Source organism: Xiphophorus maculatus, chromosome 17 (assembly GCF_002775205.1).
Source record: "Xiphophorus maculatus strain JP 163 A chromosome 17, X_maculatus-5.0-male, whole genome shotgun sequence".
Lineage (NCBI taxonomy): Eukaryota > Metazoa > Chordata > Actinopteri > Cyprinodontiformes > Poeciliidae > Xiphophorus > Xiphophorus maculatus.
In genome coordinates, this window is record NC_036459.1 from 19,551,365 (window position 1) to 19,573,434 (window position 22,070).

The 22,070-nt window shown below is 40.2% G+C and overlaps 2 protein-coding genes across 4 annotated transcripts; one reads left to right on the forward strand and one right to left on the reverse strand.

Moving 5' to 3' along the window:
- The first annotated feature begins 387 nt into the window (after nt 1-387).
- LOC111611870 lies at nt 388-8,094 on the forward strand. 2 transcript variants are annotated; one of them, XM_023350598.1, is made up of 4 exons: nt 388-1,630; nt 3,381-3,480; nt 3,714-4,640; nt 5,647-8,094. In XM_023350598.1, the coding sequence occupies exons 3-4, from the start codon at nt 4,286-4,288 to the stop codon at nt 7,809-7,811; spliced, it is 2,520 nt and encodes an 839-aa protein (XP_023206366.1). In that variant the 5' UTR covers nt 388-1,630; nt 3,381-3,480; nt 3,714-4,285; the 3' UTR covers nt 7,812-8,094. The 2 variants fall into 2 exon arrangements, with proteins under 2 accessions (XP_023206366.1, XP_023206367.1); XM_023350599.1 differs by lacking the exon at nt 3,381-3,480.
- Nucleotides 8,095-11,210: 3,116 nt separating this feature from the next.
- LOC111611803 lies at nt 11,211-16,916 on the reverse strand. Of its 2 annotated transcripts, none has more exons than XM_023349918.1 (5): nt 16,100-16,916; nt 14,635-15,654; nt 14,360-14,515; nt 13,618-13,710; nt 11,211-12,922 (listed from the first exon to the last, which is right to left on the reverse strand). In XM_023349918.1, the coding sequence occupies exons 2-5, from the start codon at nt 14,977-14,979 to the stop codon at nt 12,758-12,760; spliced, it is 759 nt and encodes a 252-aa protein (XP_023205686.1). In that variant the 5' UTR covers nt 14,980-15,654; nt 16,100-16,916; the 3' UTR covers nt 11,211-12,757. The 2 variants fall into 2 exon arrangements, with proteins under 2 accessions (XP_023205686.1, XP_023205685.1); XM_023349917.1 differs by having other exon boundaries at nt 15,883-16,916.
- Nucleotides 16,917-22,070: the final 5,154 nt, after the last annotated feature.

Sequence of the window (22,070 nt, forward strand, 5' to 3'; positions counted from 1 at the left end):
AGAGGAGGTGGCAGATTCGTCAGGACGGTCAAAAACTCACAACCACACTGGTACTGGGAATTCCACAGTATTGTCCTTTAATAAATACGCTCTTCACCAACCTTACAAAGCCCGGTTGAACGGCTGCTATATTATCAGACATGAAAATTGAGCAGCGTCCAAGCAACCCGTAACATTACTAAAAAGTTAGGGAGCTAACATGTCCGTCTAGCACGTTTCTCCCACGCTCTCTACAGAGAAGCCGTGGCGCATACTTCTGACATCATTAGCAATACTAGAAAATCTTAAAGAGACACTACACAATTACGGCTGTTACAGCACTTGACTACGGCCAAATATGGTAATAGGCAATCAGAAAGGTTCGGCTGAGGAGACCGTGTGTGTGAATGCGGCCCAGCCTCACCCAGACTCTACCTCCAGCGGCCCCCGGGTAAATTGAGTTTGAGACCCCTGAGCTAAACTGATCAGAGTTGATTGAAGTTGGTTGAATGTAATGGAGGACAATCCTGGAGAAAACCTGTTTGAGGCTGCAGAAGACCTGAGTCTCGGATGGAGGTTCGCCTTTCAGCAGGTCAACCAACCTAAACACACAGCCATGCTGTAAATCATTTTGGTGTCATGGTTCAAATAGGAAGTCTGACCTATTGGGTTAGATCAAAAATGGGTTACATTTAAGGATAGTCCTGTATTCCTGTGTGGATCAGTCTAATTCCTTGCCTAATCTTACTGAGAAACTGTTACAAGGCTTTAAAAAAATCCACAGTCCACAGATGCTGCCCGTATCACTAAACTAAACGTGTGCAACTTTCCAAAGAAGAATCAAAACATTTGAATACAAATGCAAAATAAAGCATAATTTCTACTTCATAATTGTAACCTCTGTTATATGTTATATACATTATAATAAAGTCAAAATTTGTAGCAGTTGTACTTGCATCATGACAAAATTGAAAATTTCAAGCAATCTGAACACTTTTGTGTATGGGGTGTGCATGCGTGTGTATGTTGGGATGAGGGTGCTGAATTTGCTAGGAGTTTGCATTTTCTCAACATGGATTCCCTTGAGGTTCTCTAATTATAAATGGCCACAACCTCCACCAGCAACCCTTCACAAATAAGCAATATAACCTGTAAGATTCATTAGACATGAGATAAATTTAACAAACTACCAGAATTCCAAACAATGGGATCTCTGCTGTTTAAATATATGAAGAGAGAGCTTATTGACTTATAATTAGTTGTCTACACGTACTTTTGAGGCATTAATGAAATTTCATGTATACATCTTAGAAAATAACTAGACCGTAAAATACTCGTTGCTACATTGATAGCCACGCCTTCCCATGACACCGCCAATCAGAGTTGACGCTGGGGTTATATAAACCCATCGGTCCAACGGTTAAAGTTTGCCCCTCCCACTATGATTTCAGAGTAAATACTATGTCAGAGTTGGGGGACGTTAGGAGAGCTCGTGTGTGGAAGTCGCGTGACCTCAGTCTAACTTGTGTTTGTGGATTTGCCCGGCGTGCATTTTGGAAAACCTTGCTCGAAGTTCATTAGCGGAAAAAAACAGGAAGTAACTTTCAAGTTGTGAGCAACTGTACGCCTTCAGTAGGAACCAGCAGAACGAGTAAGTGCTTGTGTCTTGTTTGTTCAGACCACCGAGGCATTTAGAGCTGTACACGGAAATGAAGTCATTCTGCTGTACGGACCTGAAAATGATTAAACCCCGGTTTACTTAACAGAACTAATTCGGAAACGGTTTGCGTCACAGCATTAATGTTAATGTTTTCTTCACCAGCGTTAGATATTAGAATTTCCATCTGCAAAAGTTTCTTACGTTAGGGGAGCTAGCGGGCTCCTGCCTGTTTATAGTGTTTACTCTGATGGTTCATCTGCTAGAAAGCTTCCAAAACCAACATGGTGCCCCATATCACAAAATTGGCCGGGAGTGGGGGGCGAACAATTTTGCCCCCGGCCAATCTCAATTAAAACAAAATGAGAGCAAAATGACAGTCGCAATACTCTTCCACAAATAAAACAATTATGTTAAGTGTAACATATGTTCAAAGGACCCTCATGTGAAAGCAATTTAAGACTGATCGTCACAATGCCAAGTTGGAAACAGGCCCATTTTGTCGTTTTTGATTAATTGAAGGTTTAATTGTAAGCAACCATTACTTAAGCTCAGTCAAAAAATTGAAAAATTTGGTTTTGTCTTCAAAAATTCTCTTTTAATTTGCATAAATTAATATGAAATCTATTTTTAACGATTAACACATTGATAAACAATCATCTGATTCCTTTTTGCCACTTTCTTGAAACATTTTCCCAATAAAACTTAAAACCTATTGATATTTTTGAGTCAAAATGGTTACCAAATATTACCAAAATATTTCAGAATGAGGACACATTCAGAACAAATCAGTGATAGACTCTGGGCAAAGGTTACAACAGGTATAGCTAGTGGTAATGCTAGAATTGAACTTCTTTTAGGTAGATTCTGGGTATGGGTTTAAAGGACTCTTCTTTTACTTTGTTAGTGAGAAGAAAGTGATTTTGGGAGCAACAAGGTAAAATTCCAAGACATATTAACTCGAAAATGATTCTAATGTGGTACAACAGCGGGAATATAATTCACCTCCTGGAAAAGGCATCAGTTTCTTATTGTTATAAAAAAGAGGGTGGAGATATATTTTTCCAACAGGAAAATGTATGAAAGATGGAATGGAAAATTGATAACCAAGACTTAGCATCTGTCTGAATAGCATGCAAATTGCTGTAGAAATGGCACTAAAAACTTTTGCATATTCTGCTGATGAAATGGGAATATTACATTTAGATAGAAATTCCTCATAGCTCAGCAACATAAGACATGAGACTTTTGTCATGTTTCTAGAATATAATGAAATTGGAGTGGTACCCTCAGCAATTAAAAAGACAAAGTCTTAATCAGTCCTTAGGGTGTAGCATAAGGGTGTGGTGTGTCTGCAGGGGGGCAAAGAAGATGGAAAGTGGGCAGATTAATCACAGCTCTTGGGTGGACCAGAGGAAGCTGTTCTTTAGCTACGTGGTTGTTGAGGTACAAACAGTTTGTCCTGGGTGGGTGGGATCAGCAGCAATACAACTGGACTTTCTATGCAGTCTGCCAATATACATTAGGTCCAGATTCGGCAACTGACTCCCCACGATCCACTGGGCAGTTTTCACCACCAAGGCTAAGTCCTTTTTGTCCTGGATTGTGCAGTTGCCAAACCACAGTCATACTGAGGCAGAGGATGCTCTCAATGCTCTGTAGAAGTTCTTAAGCAACTGAGCAGGAAGTCCACCCCTTTTCAATTTCCTGAGGAAAAAAGTCTTTGTTTACCCTTCCTTGTCAGAAAGAGGTGTTCAGTGACCAGGTCAGGTCCGAGGTGATGTGGATTCCCAGAAATTTGATGTTGCCTGCGCACTCCACGTCCTCCCCTTGAATTCTAATAGGTGGGTGCACTGTCCTTCTGTAGTTCAGTACTGTTACTGTCACACTGATTATCACTAGCTGAATCATTGGAGATGGGACAACTACTTAGTTTAGCTTCAGTGAGCCACTGTTGGAGTAGATGGCAAAAACTCTTTTAAACCCAGGCAAGAAGCTAGGAATGTATAGATCTGTGCATTTAGGACTGTGTTTCTACATTTAATCTTTAATTGGCTGTGTCTTTTTATTTCTCCAGAGAAGTCAAGTGCTTCCAGAAATGTGGGTGTTCCTTCGGCCAAAAGATGATTCATGATCTTCTGTGAAATTACATGCCGCTATAACCAAGGAATGACATTTTGTCAATATATACTGAAGATTACAGTGACTTGTTGTTCTACTTGGAATCAACTGGACTGGGCACAATCATAACAGATAATCTCAGGAACCAAAGACCTACCAATTTCACTAAAGACCAAAGCAAGCACTACATTCCTTGATTCAAACCGTGAAGAGCCTTACTTTTTGAAATAAGGATCAGAGCCAGAATTTCCATTTCACAACTTTGCAATTTGGATGCCTGCCAGAGAAAACAGACCCTACATGTATGGTGGATAAGAAGGGACAAACTAACGAATGCTCAACTGAATGGGCCTTCAGTCTTTGGTGTGTTTTAGTGTCCCTAAGGAAGAAGTACTTGGAGGCTCAACAAAGGATCCCTTGAACAATTTAGTGATGGAGTCTCCCCATTCAGACCAGTAATAATTTCACACCATTGTTTTATTTTTTCTAAGAAAAGTTCTGGAAGATTCTCAAAGCTTCCATCAGAAAATGTTCTTACATTCACCTCTTCATTGTCAACCATCCACTGTCAGTGTCTTAACAGACAATATACTGACAAATGACCAAATATGTGAATGGATTGCTTCCATGGTTTCAGAATTTAGGTATGCAAGAGAACAATGTGTGTTCACCAGCAGAACCTCTGAGCAACACGACTCTGAAACCAGCACATCACCTCCCACCTTGGTAGTCACCTCCCCCCAGGCCTTCACCTCTGATAAAGACGATGAGCACAAGCAAAATTCTAACCTGACTTTTTCTCAGCTGGGTTCTGTCACAGTTGGTCAGTCACCTGAAGAAGATGGTTTAAGGACAACTACAAAATCAAGTTCTGAGAAGAAAGGTGAGCAGGCTGGTGAACCAGATGACAATCATACATGTGACCTTTAACCTCCAGAGGTGTCTATGGAAGAAAGATGGCATTTTTCCTGGGAATAGACTAAAGTAAGGGTGCATCAATAAATCAATCCCAATTTTCTTAATTTTAGGATACCAGCCAATATTTTCATGTACAACCAATCTTGTCTACTTCTGAAAAGGCCTGAAAATCAGCCAGTGAGCCCCTATTGCCCTGCTGTGAGAGGTGGCAGACTGATGACTTGCCCACCAGGCCACGTCGGCACTGCACAGTTAACAAGTTTCAGCAACTTTTCAGACAAAACAAATCTGTATCAGCCAAAATCAGAATTGGAAGATTAGGCTTTTTGATATTGATTGCCCAAAACACTGCAATTGGTGCACTCTACTAACAATGATTTTCTAAGCTAATAACAATAGAAAACATTTGACCCAAAATGTTATGAAGCTGTACAATTTTTCAAAAAAAAAAAATTCTTTTTCCCAAAACATTACATAAACTTGAGCAGATAAAACAGAAAAAAAATCACAATATTTTTGATGGGTGTAAAATAAACTGTGTGTTTTGTCTGAATTGTCACAAAGTGTCGAAAAAGTCAATTGGTAATGGTGGGGTGAGTATTGTTAACTGCAAATGTGCAGACATGACCTGGTGAGCAGGTCTGCCAGTCAAACCTTTCACAGCAGAGCAAAAGACAACAGCAGTTGATTTTTAGACCTTTAGGGTAGATGAGATCAGGGATAAGATCGGCTTCACATGAAGAATCGGCCGATCACCGTTCTCCCAAAATTAAGGAAATCAATGCCGATGAATTGGTGCACCCCTACTTTCCAGATATGTTTATGGAGTAATGATGGATGTTAACGGAAAATGACATAACTGCACAAATGTTTATTCATTGTTCTGGAAAATGTACAGTTTATTCAAGAGTCAACTGACAATTATTGCATAGTGTGTAGGTAACTTTTTTTTTATCTTTGAACTCCTACAGAACATTCACAGATCCTGTCAGAAGTCTCCAGCACCCATGAGAAGAAGGATGAACAGAGTTCTGTCATTAACACTACCATTCATGACTTTAGCAGTGATGAACTGACAAAGGAGTCCGATCAAACAGTGGCTGGCAATTCATCAGATAAAGACTCCATGTTTCGGTTACATGGCAGCAAGACTTTAGATGACAAAGACGGAAAAAGTGAAGTTTGTCAGCAGCAAAAGGGGTATGAAATCAAAGAGTGGAGAGTAGTAGCTGCCTCGAGGTCAAGTACAACCAAAGAAGAGTCCAGGAAAGCTGGTAAAACTCAAACTGATGGAGCAAGCTCATTGGGTTCACGCCAACAGAACTCAACCAATGTATTGGACAAAAGGCTCCAACAAACCAAACCTAACCATCCAGCACAAAGCAACACAGATGGAACACCAAATTTTCCAATTCTAACTGATCCCCAGTATGATAATATTTCAGATGTGGAAGAGCCCTTAGGGTTGACTGCCAGATTTCTGAGGGTAGAGCAATATGAAGACATAAGTGAAGATGAGAATCAGGGCAGTGGAAAACGAGCTGGGAACATGGGCTCTACCCCACCTGTTGTATCTGAGGCCTGCAGTAAAACATTAGGAAATGTGCAGATTTACGATTCCCCCAATACACCCACACTCGATGAAATAACAGATGTCCATTCTCTGCATTCTGTTGAAAATGCTGATGAGTCAGAACATCACTTGTGTATTGATAGAGATCATGGAGGGCAGACAAGCCACTTCTATGAGGAATTTAGTGATGAGTCTGATGAGGAGAGTGAGGTTGAGTTTGAAGTGGTACCTGTAATGATGTCAGACCTTAACCCTGAACCGGTGGAAGAGGAGCCTGCTTCAGGAAAAATGATGCAACATGACAGTTATCATGAAAACCAAATTCACCAGCATGGCGTAAGTGCAAGAAAAAGTTGTGCTCCAAAGCCAGTACCAGCATCTGCATTTTCCCAGATGGCCATCTTTGACACGCCAGACGATCAAGAACAAGCCATTAGATGTGGTCAGGTTTCCTTTGTCGCACTCCCCTGTGGCAGCCCTGAGTCAACATCAGGACAAGGTGAGGACAGTTGTGCCACTGAGGACAGTTGTTCTTATTCATCTGGTCCTGAGTGCAACTATATGACTGTGTCTAAGGAGCTATATAAGAGCATATCATCTGCCCAAAGAAAGACTGGCCACTGCATCCCTGACAACAGGGAGGATGTGCAAATGCCTCCAGATGATGGTATAATTGACAACCTGACTTTGGATGCGGAAGATAACCACTGTGAGTCAGAAATGAAGAAACGATCTCAAACTTCAGAGAATTCCAAACAAAATGATGAAAGTGTTGTGATTATTTTGTCTGACTCGGATGAAGAAGATAGGGAAAAATACAACATCGCAAAAATGGCTTCGACTGCAACTTCAGTAGACTGTGGCAGAGGTTCTTCTAGACAAGAGAGGAACACAGCAACTCCTGAAGTAGCAACATTGGACAAGAACCAAAAGAGCAGCAGGTCAAGAGTGAGTTGGCAACAGTCTGGCAATGAAGATCTGACAAGAGAGGTTATCTCAGCGGAAGCAGAGGACAGTGACGACTTCTCAAATGCAGGTGTAAATGTTTTGGTTCCTGAAAGGAAAAAACAGAGAACAGCCTCTAGCCACCCCAGACGGTTATCAGAGGCAGACATCACTAAAAATGTCAGTATAATTGATCGCATGATTGTTATAGAATCTAAATCTGGTGAGCCGGCTACACTTGTCAGGGTACCCAGAGACCCCAGGCAAGGTCTGCGTCAATCCATGCCAATGGCAAAGTCTTCATTTACAGAGAGGGATAGGATTAGAGAGCAACCTGACAAACCTGCCTCCATCCCCACTAGAACTCATGTAGAAGCCCACAAGAACTCTCGTAGACGCATCATGCATACTTCACAGTCTCCCTCCTCTGACAACCCTTCAGCAATGGATCATCCCTTCACTCCTGCAAGGTTTCCATCATCTTCAGCTCCTGTTCAGTCAATGCCAGTCACCAGCCATGCAAGGGGAAAAGTGTTTAGAACCTGGAAAGATCAGCATGTCCCTCTGCGCAGGGAGAAAAAACACAAGAGGGCAAATTCCTTCCAACGTCCTCGCTAGATGGTTCACCAGTAGCTCAGATGGCAGTGGTTTTTCCCAGGATATGATGATCACTGAGAAAAATTCTATTAGGTCATTTATATTTTATTCATAATTCTATTAAACAGTAAAATATGTATAAAGTATCACATTCTGGATGTTATAAATATATCTTATTGTCTTACTTCCAGTATTGTATCTCATTGTTTTTTGGGACAAATGTAAATTTGAGATGTCACATGTGAATGTTTTATCAACCTCATGTTGTACTGAACATTTGACTAAAATCCTGACTTCTCACCTACACTGAGTTTTGTTCTTTTCCTCGAGTGCAGCTTTGACTTCAAACATAAACTTCATATGCCTTCGGAGCTGTATCACTGCTGTGTTTGTATTTCACCACAGGGTAAGCTGGCATGAAGGTTTTATTTCTTTATGATGCATTACTGAGTAAGTGTTTCATGTTTCTTCCACATTTAAATACAGCAAAGGAAGTGAAACCTGGAGGAGAGTAAAGGTTTTTACTGAGAAATTAGGTCCTACTAAGCAGTGTATCTGTGTATTGGACAATATTTGCACTTGCTACTTTTGTTTTTGATACATTAGAACTGGTATGGAGAAAATCAACTTGTGATTGGCTCGTTTCCAAGTTATCCCGTTCATACTTGACGTCTTCTCTCTTCCGAAAAGTATCCTTGTCGCCAGTTGTAATGTCTTAATGAACAGAGGAGGCTCAAGCTACATTCATATCTCTTTATTGTCATGCTATCCTCCTGGTAACTGCAGAGAGAGATCTTGCACGTCACAGAATACAAGGACTGTACCAACTCAGGAAATCACAGGGGTAAATACACCACAACAAGTATTACAGGAAGTTGGCCATTTTGGATAGAAGTTCCGAGTTTGACCCCATTTTTGACGTTTACAGTCTTATTTGATCGAACTCCTCCTAGGGATTTTGATTGATCGGCTTCAAACTTGGTCAGTCTGTTCATAAGGCATGGCCGATTTTTAGTTATCCAAATGGTGAGTGTTTGAGCATGCTGAAGGGGAGTTACCAGGGGTCAAAGTTCACCTACTTGCCAGGAAAAAATAAATTAATAAAATAAATTATCTCCTACACAAAAACTCACAGAGACACTAAACTTTCAGTGATTGATCATCATTGGGTGTCCTACAATACCCTATGGTCAAATGATGACATCACTTAGGCCACGCCCCCTGAGAACAGGAAGTGTCATATTTTACTGTGAACGGTCGCTATCTTACCCCTTTGACCTAATCAACATGAAACTGTGTCCAGAGACAGAACACATGTTGGTGTGTTGTGGATTCCAACCCCGACCTACTTCAATGGAGTAGGTGGGTGTGACGGCGTGGCAAAGTGACCTGTAACGCCGTTGCCATACGTCTGGCTCTGAATTCCACAGTTTCAGGCCGAGCTGCTCCAAACTCACTAGGATGGATCCTTATCCACCCACCGACAGTTACCATAACCATCTTTGGTGGGCATGGCCTAATTTCTCTATAGCGCCCCCTAGAATATTTTAAATGATCAGCCCCAAGCCATGCTTTAACCTAGAATTACCAAACTTGGTACACATGTGTATCTTGCCAGGACGTACAAAAAAGTCTTGGAGCCATGGTCTAAACCCAACAGGAAGTTGGCCATTTTGGATCAAAGCCGTCATTTTCTCTTTTTTATAGACGTATCTGATCAAACTCCTCCTACAGTTTTTCACATACAGACTTCACAATCACTTAGCACACTCTTGATTGATCAAAGGTCAAAAGTTATCATAGGATTTCTACTACATCAAAGCATGTGGGCGTGGCTAAGTGTCAAACTTTGACTATTCGCTATGAAACATCAAGGTACAATAACTCCCACATTGAAGGTCACAGCTGCATAAGACTTCATATGTCTCACTACAAACAAGTCCTGATCACATTGTGATGGTCATTTTATGTCATCACTTTAGCCCCGCCCACTTCCAACAGGAAGTCACCTGTTTTTCCTGCTGTATGTCTTACTTTTGCTCTGTTATTTATATGGGTTTAATCATGTGCAAACTGATATAAATGATAATATGATGAACTCTGTCAATGCTCACTGCTGGCTGAACCGTGTGGGCGTTGCCAAATGGCGAATATCAGTCCTTCGCCATATTCATACGATTGTCTTTAAATCACACATGGATTATCCGATTGGCACCAAACTCGATATGTAAGACCTTTGTTCACCTCTGAAGAGCCACAGAGCATTGAAATGTAATTTGACTCCGCTGCTCCCCCTAGGTTAATCCGTCAACTATATCTCCTCGCTACATCGACCAGATTTTTTGTGAGTCGCCGAGGAGCACTGGCGAACGCATCAATGTGTATCGCCTGGTGGACAGGCGCGGAAACTGCGTGACAGCTTCTGCGGTGGCTAGCGGGCAGCAGTGCTGGAAACTGCGCGAGAGCTTCTGCTGGGACCCCCACGGTAGCCAATAGCCCGGAGCGGCCCCGGAGGGCCGTACGAGGTTGCTCGCAACTTTAATGCATTTTATGGTCGCCCACACAGTCACGAAGACATGGAAAATAGTTGTACCGAACATTAAAATGAAGAAAACTATGACGGTATATTTTTAATGGCTGTCCATATCTGTTGTACAAAGCAAGGTATTATTTAGTTTTATGCTGTTATGGATTCTGTTTTCCTCTCTTTATCTGCTTACACGCACAGAGTTATGCAGCTTACATAACCCTGTTTTTACGTGACTGTCCCCAGTCACACATAAACAGTCTCCTAGTACACTTCTGCTTCTGTAAAAAGTACACTTTTTACAGTAGCATTTGATTTAAAAAAAAAGTGTACTCAAGTACCGAGTTATCAAGTTATCAATTATTTTCTATTATTATTATCTAAAACATTACACAATTAGAGGGCCCAAAATATATAAAGTTCAGTGGAAATGTTTGTATTTTAAAGACAAAATGACAATTTTGTTCAAATACACTGACAAAAGAAAATAGTTGATCCAACTTAATTGAATTGCTTCAATTGGTAACAAGTAATTCAATTAATTTTATCCAACCTAATTTATTAAGTTTGGTTAACTTGACAAATTTAAGTCAGTCTTACTCAATTCATTTACTTTATTCCAAATAAAATATTTAAATCCATCTTACTTAATTTTATAGAATGTCAACTCAAAATTTTAAGTTGTTCCAACTTAAAAAACTACACTACCCCAAATTAAATTATCACTCACATTTTACTTAAAATATAGCTTGCATTTAAATTATTTTAAAAGTGGATTTTTACATGTTATTTTAGTTTTTCAAATAGGAGTAAAATACCTTTATGCTACTCAGAAATTCCACTTGGTTAAAATAAATCTACACAAATGGAACATTTTAAATTTTATTGTGAAAGCATCACAAACTTACAGGTTTTTCACAAAATATTATGCATTAAACAGATCTTTTGAAACTTCATAAGGGATATTACTTTTCTGCTTAATTGGGGTTGTATTTTTGAATACTTCAACCTTTTTGGTCAGCGACCTGCTAGATCAGAGGTGCCCAAGTCCAGTTCTGGAGAGCAATCATCCTGCAACTTTCAGATGCATCCCATCTCCAATACATCTGAATCAAATGAACTGCTCATTACAATGCCTCTGCTGAGCTGAATGTCTGCTGGTGTGTGAATTCAGAAATTAGCTTCAGGTGGTATTGAAATAGGGTCCATCTGAAAGTTGCACAATGGTAGCTCTCCCGGACAAGACTTGAACAGCCCTGTGTGAGGTTGTAGAATCCAGAAGTATTTCTCAGGGAAAAAATGCGTTTTTTAGATTTAACACAAGTCCTCCTAAAAAAGAAAATCCACACTCTTAAACCATAACATTTGCTGAGAACATGTTTTTGACATAAAATATAATGACACTAGTGACTATTTTTACACTGAAAACAAGAGCAATACCCAAAAAATATTTAGGCAAAAAGTTTTCAAAGATGTGGTGTAAAAGCTGCCTAGTTTAAACCAAGTCCGTTAATTTAACTGACACCAGAAAAGAACTGTAGATCCATTCAACCTCCTTCAAAAAACACTGCACAAATCTGTTGATTCAAATAAAAAAATGCAAACAGAAAATTCTGTGAAAGTGTCCACAAACTGCAGTAGCCTACTACTTTCCTACTGTAATTTCCCCCCCTTAACCTGTATTTTTCCCACACAAAACCAAAGAGATGAACCATGTAACTTTACGAAATGTAAAAAACAAAAACAGACCTACTCCCAAAATGATAATGTTCATCACAACCTCATTGTCAAGTTTTTTGGCCTCTACAAATCACCTTAGCTTCTGCCCAAACTTGACAAGGGCTTGCTCCCATCAAAGAAATCCAGGACCAACTCTTCTCAGTGTCATCCTTTTATTTTATTTCTCTTTTTTCTTTAAATCACTGTACTTTCCAATACATGACACCCAAGCAGGTTGAAAACCAGTGGTGTTTCTGCAGGAGCTTAAAGATGAGGTCTTTGTTTGTAGAGATTATCCCAAACACAGGTGTGCTGGGTTGCCTTATAAACTCCTGAAGGCCTGAGTGAGAGAGACGGGTGTGCTTGATTTTCTGTGAGCCACGTGCCAGCTGGGTGGAGATGGTATTGCACTCACACAACTACACCATTTGCTGTTTTAACTTGACACTTGACTTGACAATAAACATCCTCCAGAAATACCAGTCACAATTGTTATCCAGTAAACTCTGTATTACTTGTGGCTTTAATATGAACAATGTCCCAAAAGAAGTTAACAAAGTGCAGTTCCTTGAGGTGTTAAGCTTCCAAAACATGGCGCTCTTCTGTTCAAACAAAGAAGACAGAAGATAATCTGTCCTGTTGCACAACATGCCAGTGTCTTTACTGTGAGGTCTGAAGTCTTCCAAACAAATTTTGAACTTTGGGAGACATCTTGTGCTGCTCAAGCTGAGGCAACTGAAGTCAGGTCATGCGACACCTCCACTCCCTCAATGACGATGCCAATGTCTTCTGCGGGTTCTTTCCATCCCTCTCCCTCCTTCCGAATCACAAACATGGCCATGGTGAGTTGTTTGAGTTCCATCTGGGCATCATCTCCGCTGCTGCCCTGTAGTGAGTTAAACAATATGTTAAAACTTGAACACTGTAACTAATCTCTCACTACAGAATTTGGAAAATAAAAGCCTTGTAAATGCAAACACCAAGTATAAGATGTACAGCTTGTGAATTGAAGAGTGGTTTACGGCATTTGAAATGTCCTTGATAAATTTTCCAAGTTCGAAGTTGCATTACAAATTGAATAACTCAAAGGGTGATTTTTAATGTTTTTGAAACGATAATGCATGTATATAGCTTTATATATGTTCCATCATATTACAGGCTTTAGCTTAAAAACCAATTTCTTAGATTTTATATCAAAGCAGAATACTGATCCAGCCAATGGTCATCTTAGAGTGGAACTCAATACAAAATGCATATTTGTGTTGCTTGTCAGATATTTTGGAGCTGGTATCAAAATACCATGACTCTAAAGCATATTCTTATTAACTTGTTTGGCATATTGGTAAACAAGAAATGAAGTTGATGTGCTCTGCTGAACAGCAAAGCACAACATTTCTGGATTTAAGCAGGACACAGCCATGTTAAATTTCTGACACCAAATCTGCCCCACTTTTTCAAACAGATGTTCACATTTAGAAAAGCCAGTCCATAAATCATTTAAGAAGGTAAAAACAACTGACATTGAATTTGTTCATTTGCTTGAATGGGATGAGATGCAACTTTAAACCTTTAAAAACTTACACAGTATTCCTTAATAAGGTCTTTTGCAACCTCTCCAAGAAAGGTGATGAGCCCTTTCAGAACACATTCCCTTCGAATCCCAATGTCTTCAACCTGGAGAAAAGTTATCATTTCAATATTTCATATCTGAAGAGATTCATGATATAACTAATATATTTGGGCTGTTCACAACAGCAAAGGCCTATCAGATGCCATAATGTACAGCCCACATGTCCACTGGGTTTTAATGCTGCACTTCAAAATTATTCATATTCCACCTCTGCCACATTTTATCCTCCACATCTCAATTTGTGAAACTAGACTGTATTGTTAAGGTTAAGGCTTTTTCTTAGCACACTCTACCAGAGCTAGTGAATATCTTTTCCATTAAAGAGATCTCTTACAGCATAGAATTGATACAAGTTTAACATTTAAAAATGTTAAAATTTAAAAGCAACAGAAGCTCAAAAATTTGGCTAAATTGCACCGGTTTCTGGCAAGTTGGATAGAAAGGTGTATTTGATTGAATTCATGAATAAACCACAATACAGACTTACTATAACAACTAAATGCAGCAGAAATACATGACAGGCAAACTTGCTTTTCTTCAAATGATATCAGCTTTGGACAGAAAGTGTATCAAGTATTATAATTAAAACAAAGTCTGAAAGTAACTAATCACTTTAAGTTCTTTGTTTTAAATGGAAAAAAGTAAATGGCCATAGCTTAGTTCACTCAGTGTCCCTATTGATGATATCCATACCTCATCATAAGTTCTCATGATGCCAGCCATTTTTGCACGTGTTGCTCCTCCTTTGGCCTGGATGACTTTAATCAGCTGACTTGAGTGCCTGTCCAACTGGGCCAAGAAAGTCTGCTCAAGGGGAAGAGCCATGAGCCTCTGGAACTCCGCATTAGTCTGTGAAACACAAAATAAAACTTACTATGTTCAAAAAAAATTACTTAAAGTAAATACTCAATCATTCCCAAAGTCTAAGTTCAAAACCCTTGACATTTAATTTCAATCTGCATTACTACCTCTTTCTGTTGGAACAGAGCAGGCCATCTGTCCCTGAAATCCTCTATACCAGGTTCTTCATTCACCACCTCCTGACGCCTGTAGGCAAAGGTACGAGCCATTTTGTCCGCAATGACCCTGTCATTGTTCCTCCTTTTGATTGCTGTCAAGAGTTCAATTCTCTCTTTTTCCATGCTTTCTTGTGTTTCTCCCAATGGAAAGGATGGATAAAAGTTGGCTTCAGCTCGTCTTGGCTTCTTTATTTTTGCAGTGGGAAAAACAGAAATAGTAGCTTTGGATTTAATTGAGTTTACAGAGAACTCTGGACATCCTTGTGATTTGAGTAGAGTCCTGTAGTTTCCCATTTTGTACTTCAGCCTTTGCTTTCAACTGTAGCAACCATTGAATGAACCGGGCTCTTTTAAACACGGATGATTTTTAACCAAGGCCTCTGCAACTACACAGAACTGTGCATCCTCTGGGTAGGCTCTGTATCTGTAGATCTCTTCTACTAATCTATTTAGGATGTCAGTCTTCATTCGGGAGGTGACTGTCAACATTTTGTTGTTTGCTTGATACTCAGAATTCCCCTTCTCTAGCTGACGTTCAGTGTCATATGAAAACATGGGAATGGGAAAGTTGGCTGGCCATTGTTGTGTTCGTGATGACAAGGATTCAGGGGAGGAGAGGATTATAGTGTCATTTGAGGCTAAAGAACTGCTGTCGTCAGAGTGAACTGTAGAAGAAGATGGAGCTGTTTCAATGACATCAACAAAAGTTTGAATGGCTTTTTCTTGAATCACCTTGACTGTTCCCAAGTCCTCAAGGTCAGAAGTTGAGCTGAGGTTGAAAAAGTCATTACCAAAGTCTTTGTCCATATATTGCAATCTGACATTGGTCTTTAAACCAAAGGTATCCGTCACCTTGCTGAGAAGCTCATCCAGAGAGTCTGGTATGCCATTTGGAAGAGTCAGTTTTTCAGTGTTGCTCTCTCCTAGAATCACTTTCAGTCTTGCAGGTTTTGAACTTGCCATGACAATCTGAGAAAAGGGCACATGCAGAGTTAAGCAATGCTGGTCGCTATTTAAAGTCATTACAAAATATTTTATATACATTATTAGTCAAATGTTTGGACATTTGCTTGTAGAGGGCCAAAAAAATATTAAGGTAGTTATTAAAATATTACCGTATTTTAAGTTCAGCCATACAAACACAAAAATCTTTTGTACCATGCATTTAATTTTTTGTACAATCTTGTATTACCTCACCCTTAAACGTGGATATACAGTATATAATGTATGTAGGCCCGATGCAGAACGACCGCTAGTGCTAATGACAGCCCCCCCACCCCAGCGGGGTTACACCCGCTAGCAAACTGTGGTTATAGTGATGGTTCTGGTGGATACAGCTGTAAAGAAAAACATAACAGCTGACATTCTCTGCACAGCGAACAAAATAGGCGCGCAGCCACACACGCACACTCACAGCACAGAACAGTGGAGGCGTGGAAAAACTTGTCAGTGATGATCCACTCCTGTTAAATTATGCCTGAAATTTTCATTTGATCTTAATTTTTCCTCTTTCTTCTCCTCGCGTTCATGCCGGTTGTCATTTCGATTTCTGCAGCCGGTGAAATCAAGGGCGCGGACGACCATAAGGAGATCAAACTTGCACATTGTGAACTGTCCGTGCGCTGTGGTAGATTGCAAATTGCAGAGAAATAATACAGGGCAAGAAGCGATCTAGCCGGGGCGGAGTCTGTGGGGCAGGCTACTAAATGCAGTGACAGCAGAGCTCCGAAAGTGAAGCTGTGAAATCCTCAGCCCAGCCCGAGGGCGTCTCAGCCCGGCCCAGTGCATGGCGATCAACCGCTAGCTAGAACACCGGCGCAATGTTCCTACAGACACAAATGGCTTTTTTTGCTTTTTTAAGAGAAATGACACCTGATGGATTCTTAGCGCTGTCAGGATATTATGCGTTTTATATTATGTCGCCAGTAAGCAGCATGAGAAAACTGGAAAAAATGGCTTCACCGGCTGCAGCTCACAGTGAATAGCACAGTGGAGTTGCATCACATTAAATTAGTTTTGCATAGAACACCCCCACCTCTGTACTTTCAAGTTACGTTTTTTAGCGTAAAAGTACACACACAAAATAAACATTCAGTCTAACTCAGAGTAGTTATGCTAAAACATGTTGAGATTTGAATCCTGCCGAACAGCGAGGCTAATTACAACTAGCAAATGTGCTAAGAGCAAGTAACTGATGACTAGTGATGTTACGTGATGTGCCGAGGCTTCGAGGCGTGTGTCGAGTAATGGAGGGGGCGTTTCCGTAAAGCGCGTATCGAGGCTTGCTTCATTTAGGGGAGGAGCCGAAAACGATGACGTCCGAAGCCTCGCTGCCTGGCTGTACCACGTGACTGCTTCGGGAAGTGGCTCAGATATTGGCGCGGGGTTTGACAGCTTTAGAAACTAGTGATGGGATTTTCGGCTCCTTTTCGAGATGCGGCTCTAATGGCTCTTCTTACTGTGGAGAGCCGGCTCTTTCGGCTCCCAAACGGCTCCCCATATATATTTTTGACATTATTAATTAATTAATAGCTTAAACCTAATTTTATAATATTTTGTTTCATTATTGACATTGTTAAGCACTTATGATGAGTAAAAATGCCGCATAACAATGCTATAGCAATACCGATGCGTGTGATGTCCGCATGTGCCTGTGCAGGTTGTTTGTCGAGCCTGCACGATAGGAAATGCTGACTTTGCTCAGTCTGCACTCTGCCCTGGAGCTTGATGTAGCATTAAAATGAGTCCAAATCTTGCTCCATTTTCTGTCACTCATTAATTTTCACCTATTCAGTTCTCACACTGACTCCCCTTCTTTCTGTGCTTCTTGACCGCTGAGTGAGTGTCTGTACATAAACACCTGCCTACGAACGCTATACAGCTTGGCCAATTGCCTGCCGTTTCCACAAAAAAAGTGGAGATAAACTTTTTTTTTCAGTGTTTTCCCGCCACATTATTAATTGAAACTATGTGTGATTGGTCAGATGTGTGGAGCACACTCTTGACATGAGGGCGGTGGACCGACCAAGGGAAAAAAAACTCTTCGCACTAGCACTGGCAGAAGAGCAAAACGTGCAAGGAGAGGGAGAAGGGGCGGAGAGACAGCGAGGCACCGCAGGACAAAAAAAAAAACGATGTGGGGATAAACTATCGGCTCTGGCACTTGCAGAGCAGAAGCACAACGACAGGGAGGCGGAGAGACAGCGATATACTGTAGAAAAAAACCCGGCTCCCAAATAGGATCCTAAAACGGCTCCCATTGTGGAGCCAGTTCCAATCGTTCACTTCAAAGAGCCGGCTCTTAGAGCCGGATCGTTCGCGACCGACACATCACTATTAGAAACCCCACAGGCTCCATTCAAAATGTGGGTTGTTGTAGGCGAGTTGCGGTCAGTTGAGAGAGTGGATAGAGTTTTGATAGTTTGGATAGCAGAGTTTGGATAATGGTTATTTAGTTTGAGACAGTTAGTTCAGTGTTTGGAGAGTTTAGTAGATAGATAGATAGATAGATAGATAGATAGATAGATAGATAGATAGATAGATAGATAGATAGATAGATAGATAGATAGATAGATAGATAGATAGATAGATAGATAGATAGATAGATAGATAGATAGATAGATAGATAGATAGATAGATAGATAGATAGATAGATAGTGTTAAAAAAGAGGATAATTTAATGTTAACTTTGGACAAAACGTTTGGCTCTTTCCTCTTTAATTTTCCCGGGATCCTCAGCGAGTGGCGGCGTGCTGCTAAAGTGAAACAACAACAAAGCGTGTTGACGTCACAGATCACAGAGTTTAATCTCATACAAAGCAATCAACAACAAAGCTGCAGAGGAACAGAGATATGCATTTTTCTCATAAAAATAAAGACAGACAAGGGGAAGACAGACAAACACAAAACAAAGACAAACAAAAAGGCAAAAAATAGTGGCCGCTCTCTGGATTTTTAGCGCTGACACGAAATTTTATACTGAGTGGGTGTTTCTTCAATTTAATATATTCAATTAAGGCGTTCCGTTCTTCGACCACTTAGAAACTCCCGTAGGGACTCAGAGAAACTTAAGAACCTCCCTGATTTACGGCAAAGATTGGAGGGCCGTCTGGTTTTTGTCTAAGCAAAAGGGCGGACCACTTAGTGCTAATCCCTGTCTGGTACGGGCGGATCCCTGGCGCCGAAAGGTCCTGAGATGAGATTTCGCAGATACCTCTGAAGTCTCTTCCCCCAAACTCCCGTACTTCTGCCCCATCGGAATGCTAATTTTATGGCTCTGTGTGACAGCGGGAGGCCCCTGCTTGTCTGAATGCCTGCTATTCGGCCCCATCCCGCATCTCAGACAAAACCTGTTCCAAATAAGAGTATTGAATATAACTTTTACACATGTCGTAAGATTAACTGTATTAAGCACTAAAAATAATCATTTTTCCTTAACAATAGATAGATAGATAGATAGATAGATAGATAGATAGATAGATAGATAGATAGATAGATAGATAGATAGATAGATAGATAGATAGATAGATAGATAGATAGATAGATAGATAGATAGATAGATAGATAGATAGATAGATAGATAGATAGATAGATAGATAGATAGATAGATAGATAGATAGATAGATAGAGCCAACTTGAGCCAACTGGTACGAGAAAGGGTTCATTTCTTGAAGCTTCATATGCACACGAAACCACCTACTGGCCAGGTGTATAATCACAGCCAGCTGTATCTCAACATGTGTGATGCATTGAATTTTTGTCTATTATGGCTCTTGAGAATGACTTCACAAAAGGTGTAGGACGAAATCATTTGTCTACATAAATTATGTATACACATATGTGTATAATAAAATATTGTTTGAATGTATTCTCTGTGTGTAATTATTCCCAAAATAGTAGTGTCATGTGATATGGCATGTTGTGTAATAATGTTTTTCTGTGACTCTAGAAAAATGGCATGGGCTTAATCAGGCAGAGGACAGTGAAAGTGCCTGTGGAACTAGGGAGGGGGTAGTGAATAGGCTAATGCTAGTGTAACTTGGATGATTTCATGCATTTTTATTAAGAAACAACAATTTCTCCACAATTTTTGGTTTCAAACGATTTCTCTTTTTTGACACTACATGGATGAGGTGTTATTATTGTACCCCAACTCCTTGGAGCACAATAAACACCTCACCTTTACAGAAAATAAGAAACAGTGAAAAATACAGTTCCTCATAAGCAAACCTAATGCATCTGCAAATGTTCAGTTCACCTTACCTTGTTAGGGCTTATCAAATCGAAATGTTCCCACATAGGGGAAGTCCTCCTCTTTCTCGCCAGCTCCATCCTACTCCTATCCTGTCCTCGCGCTCCTAAATCTCCTATCTATCTATCTATCTCCTAAACTCTCCAAACACCAAACTAACTGTCTCAAACTAAATAACCACTATCCAAACTCTGCTATCCAAACTATCAAAACTCTATCCACTCTCTCAACTGACGGCAACTCGCCTACAACAACCCACATTTTGAATGGAGCCTGTGGGGTTTCTAAAGCTGTCAAACCCCGTGCCAAACTCTGAGCCACTTCCCGAAGCAGTCACGTGGTACAGCCGGGCAGCGAGGCTTCGGACGTCATCGTTTTCGGCTCCTCCCCTAAATGAAGCAAGCTTCGATACGCGCTTTACGGAAACGCCCCTTCCCTTACTCGACACACGCCTCGAAGCCTCGGCACATCACGTAACATCACTACCCTCCCGTGCATGACCCTGGACCGTTTCAAGACTCAGCTTCTGGTTGGTGGATTTTGTCCCTGTTGTCTGCTTGTCCCCTGAGCCCCCCCAGATCTCCCCTTGTCCATTTACCCTACCTGCCCCTGGCTGGACTCCTGACCTCTGTGGATCCCCCATCCCTGACTCCACCAGTGAGGCCACACCCTTCCACACCAATTACTTTTGTAATAAAACCTTTGGTGAAACATCCTCTTGTTGTGGCTGCGTTTTGGGTTCTGGCTGATTCTGCTTTTAACATTACAGTGCTCAAACAGAGCAACCTCTTTTCTTAAACCCAACACATGCACCCCCCGCTCCCCACACACACATACGTTGTAGTTTACATGGTGTTGTGGCCCTGATAAAAACCTGTGCTGACTTCAATTTAATTGAAACAAAGAACAACCACAAATGTGATAAACTTCAGACACAGTGAAAATAACATGAGATGAAAACTTTTGTTTATATTATACTGTTATAAAGAACATTAGCACTGCCCTGCACATTTTAAAGTGACTGTTCCAGAACACCTGATACAAATGATAGCATTAGCTCATCCATTAATCAGACATTTATTGAGGCCAGGTGTATGACAGAAGGAAACACCTGAAACATGCAGAACAGACAGACCTGAGGACTGAGTGGTTTAAAGTATTTCACTGACACTTTCAGATTACAGATTTCCAAATGAAAGCATCTGTAAGTGAACACATTCATTATTCAATAAACCAAACAGTTTAAAAATAATTGTTAGGGTTACTATTAAGAAGAACCTAATATGTCATGTTTGTTCATTTCTACCTTGTAGTACATACAAGGTACTCCACTCACTGTTTAGTTGAAGAATCTTCAGTGTGATATGAAACCAAAAAATAAAATGGCTCCAAAACTTTCAATCTGTATCCTATTTTTGTAGCTTTGTTCTATTAAGATTATGTTGAGTTTATTTTAAGCCCCAAACAAACAATCAATTTTATTGTCTCTGGGATATGAAAACATGAGATTTGATTAAATTAGAACTACACAGAGTAGAAGGAACACAGATTTCATAACAATCAAACATATTTTGTTTATTCAAAACAGTAATATACAGATTGTTCTTGAATATCAATGCTATAAGAACAGCCAGATTTTGTTAAATGAATGTGTCACCACTGCATTTGGCTGGGTGTTCCTGCTCTAGAAAGGTGAAGGTCTCTGGTCATCCTGAAGTTGTGAACCCACTGGGAGTCTGAAGGAAGACACTGAAACAAGAGGCCTGCAGGATGGTCTGCTGTGACAGCTTAACATCTGAAAACATACATGATAGAAACATTAATTAATGTGCTGCGACAAGCTGTACTTTTGAAAACAACAACAAAGGTTTCATAGTAGTCATATTTAATAAATTAGAATGAGTTCCAAAGAGGCTTTTTAGATTAAAAGTACCTTTTGAAAATAAAATTTAAGCAGGTGATAAACATATTTTTCACCCCTGATGTAATATTCTAATCCTCAATGCCATATTTTCATTAACTAAGAAATCAACATTAACTTAAATAAAAGCTTTAAATTGTCTGTGTAATAATTACTCTATAAAGGGTTTATCTGAGAGCTGAGTTTCTGAAATATACTTACTTTTCATTAACA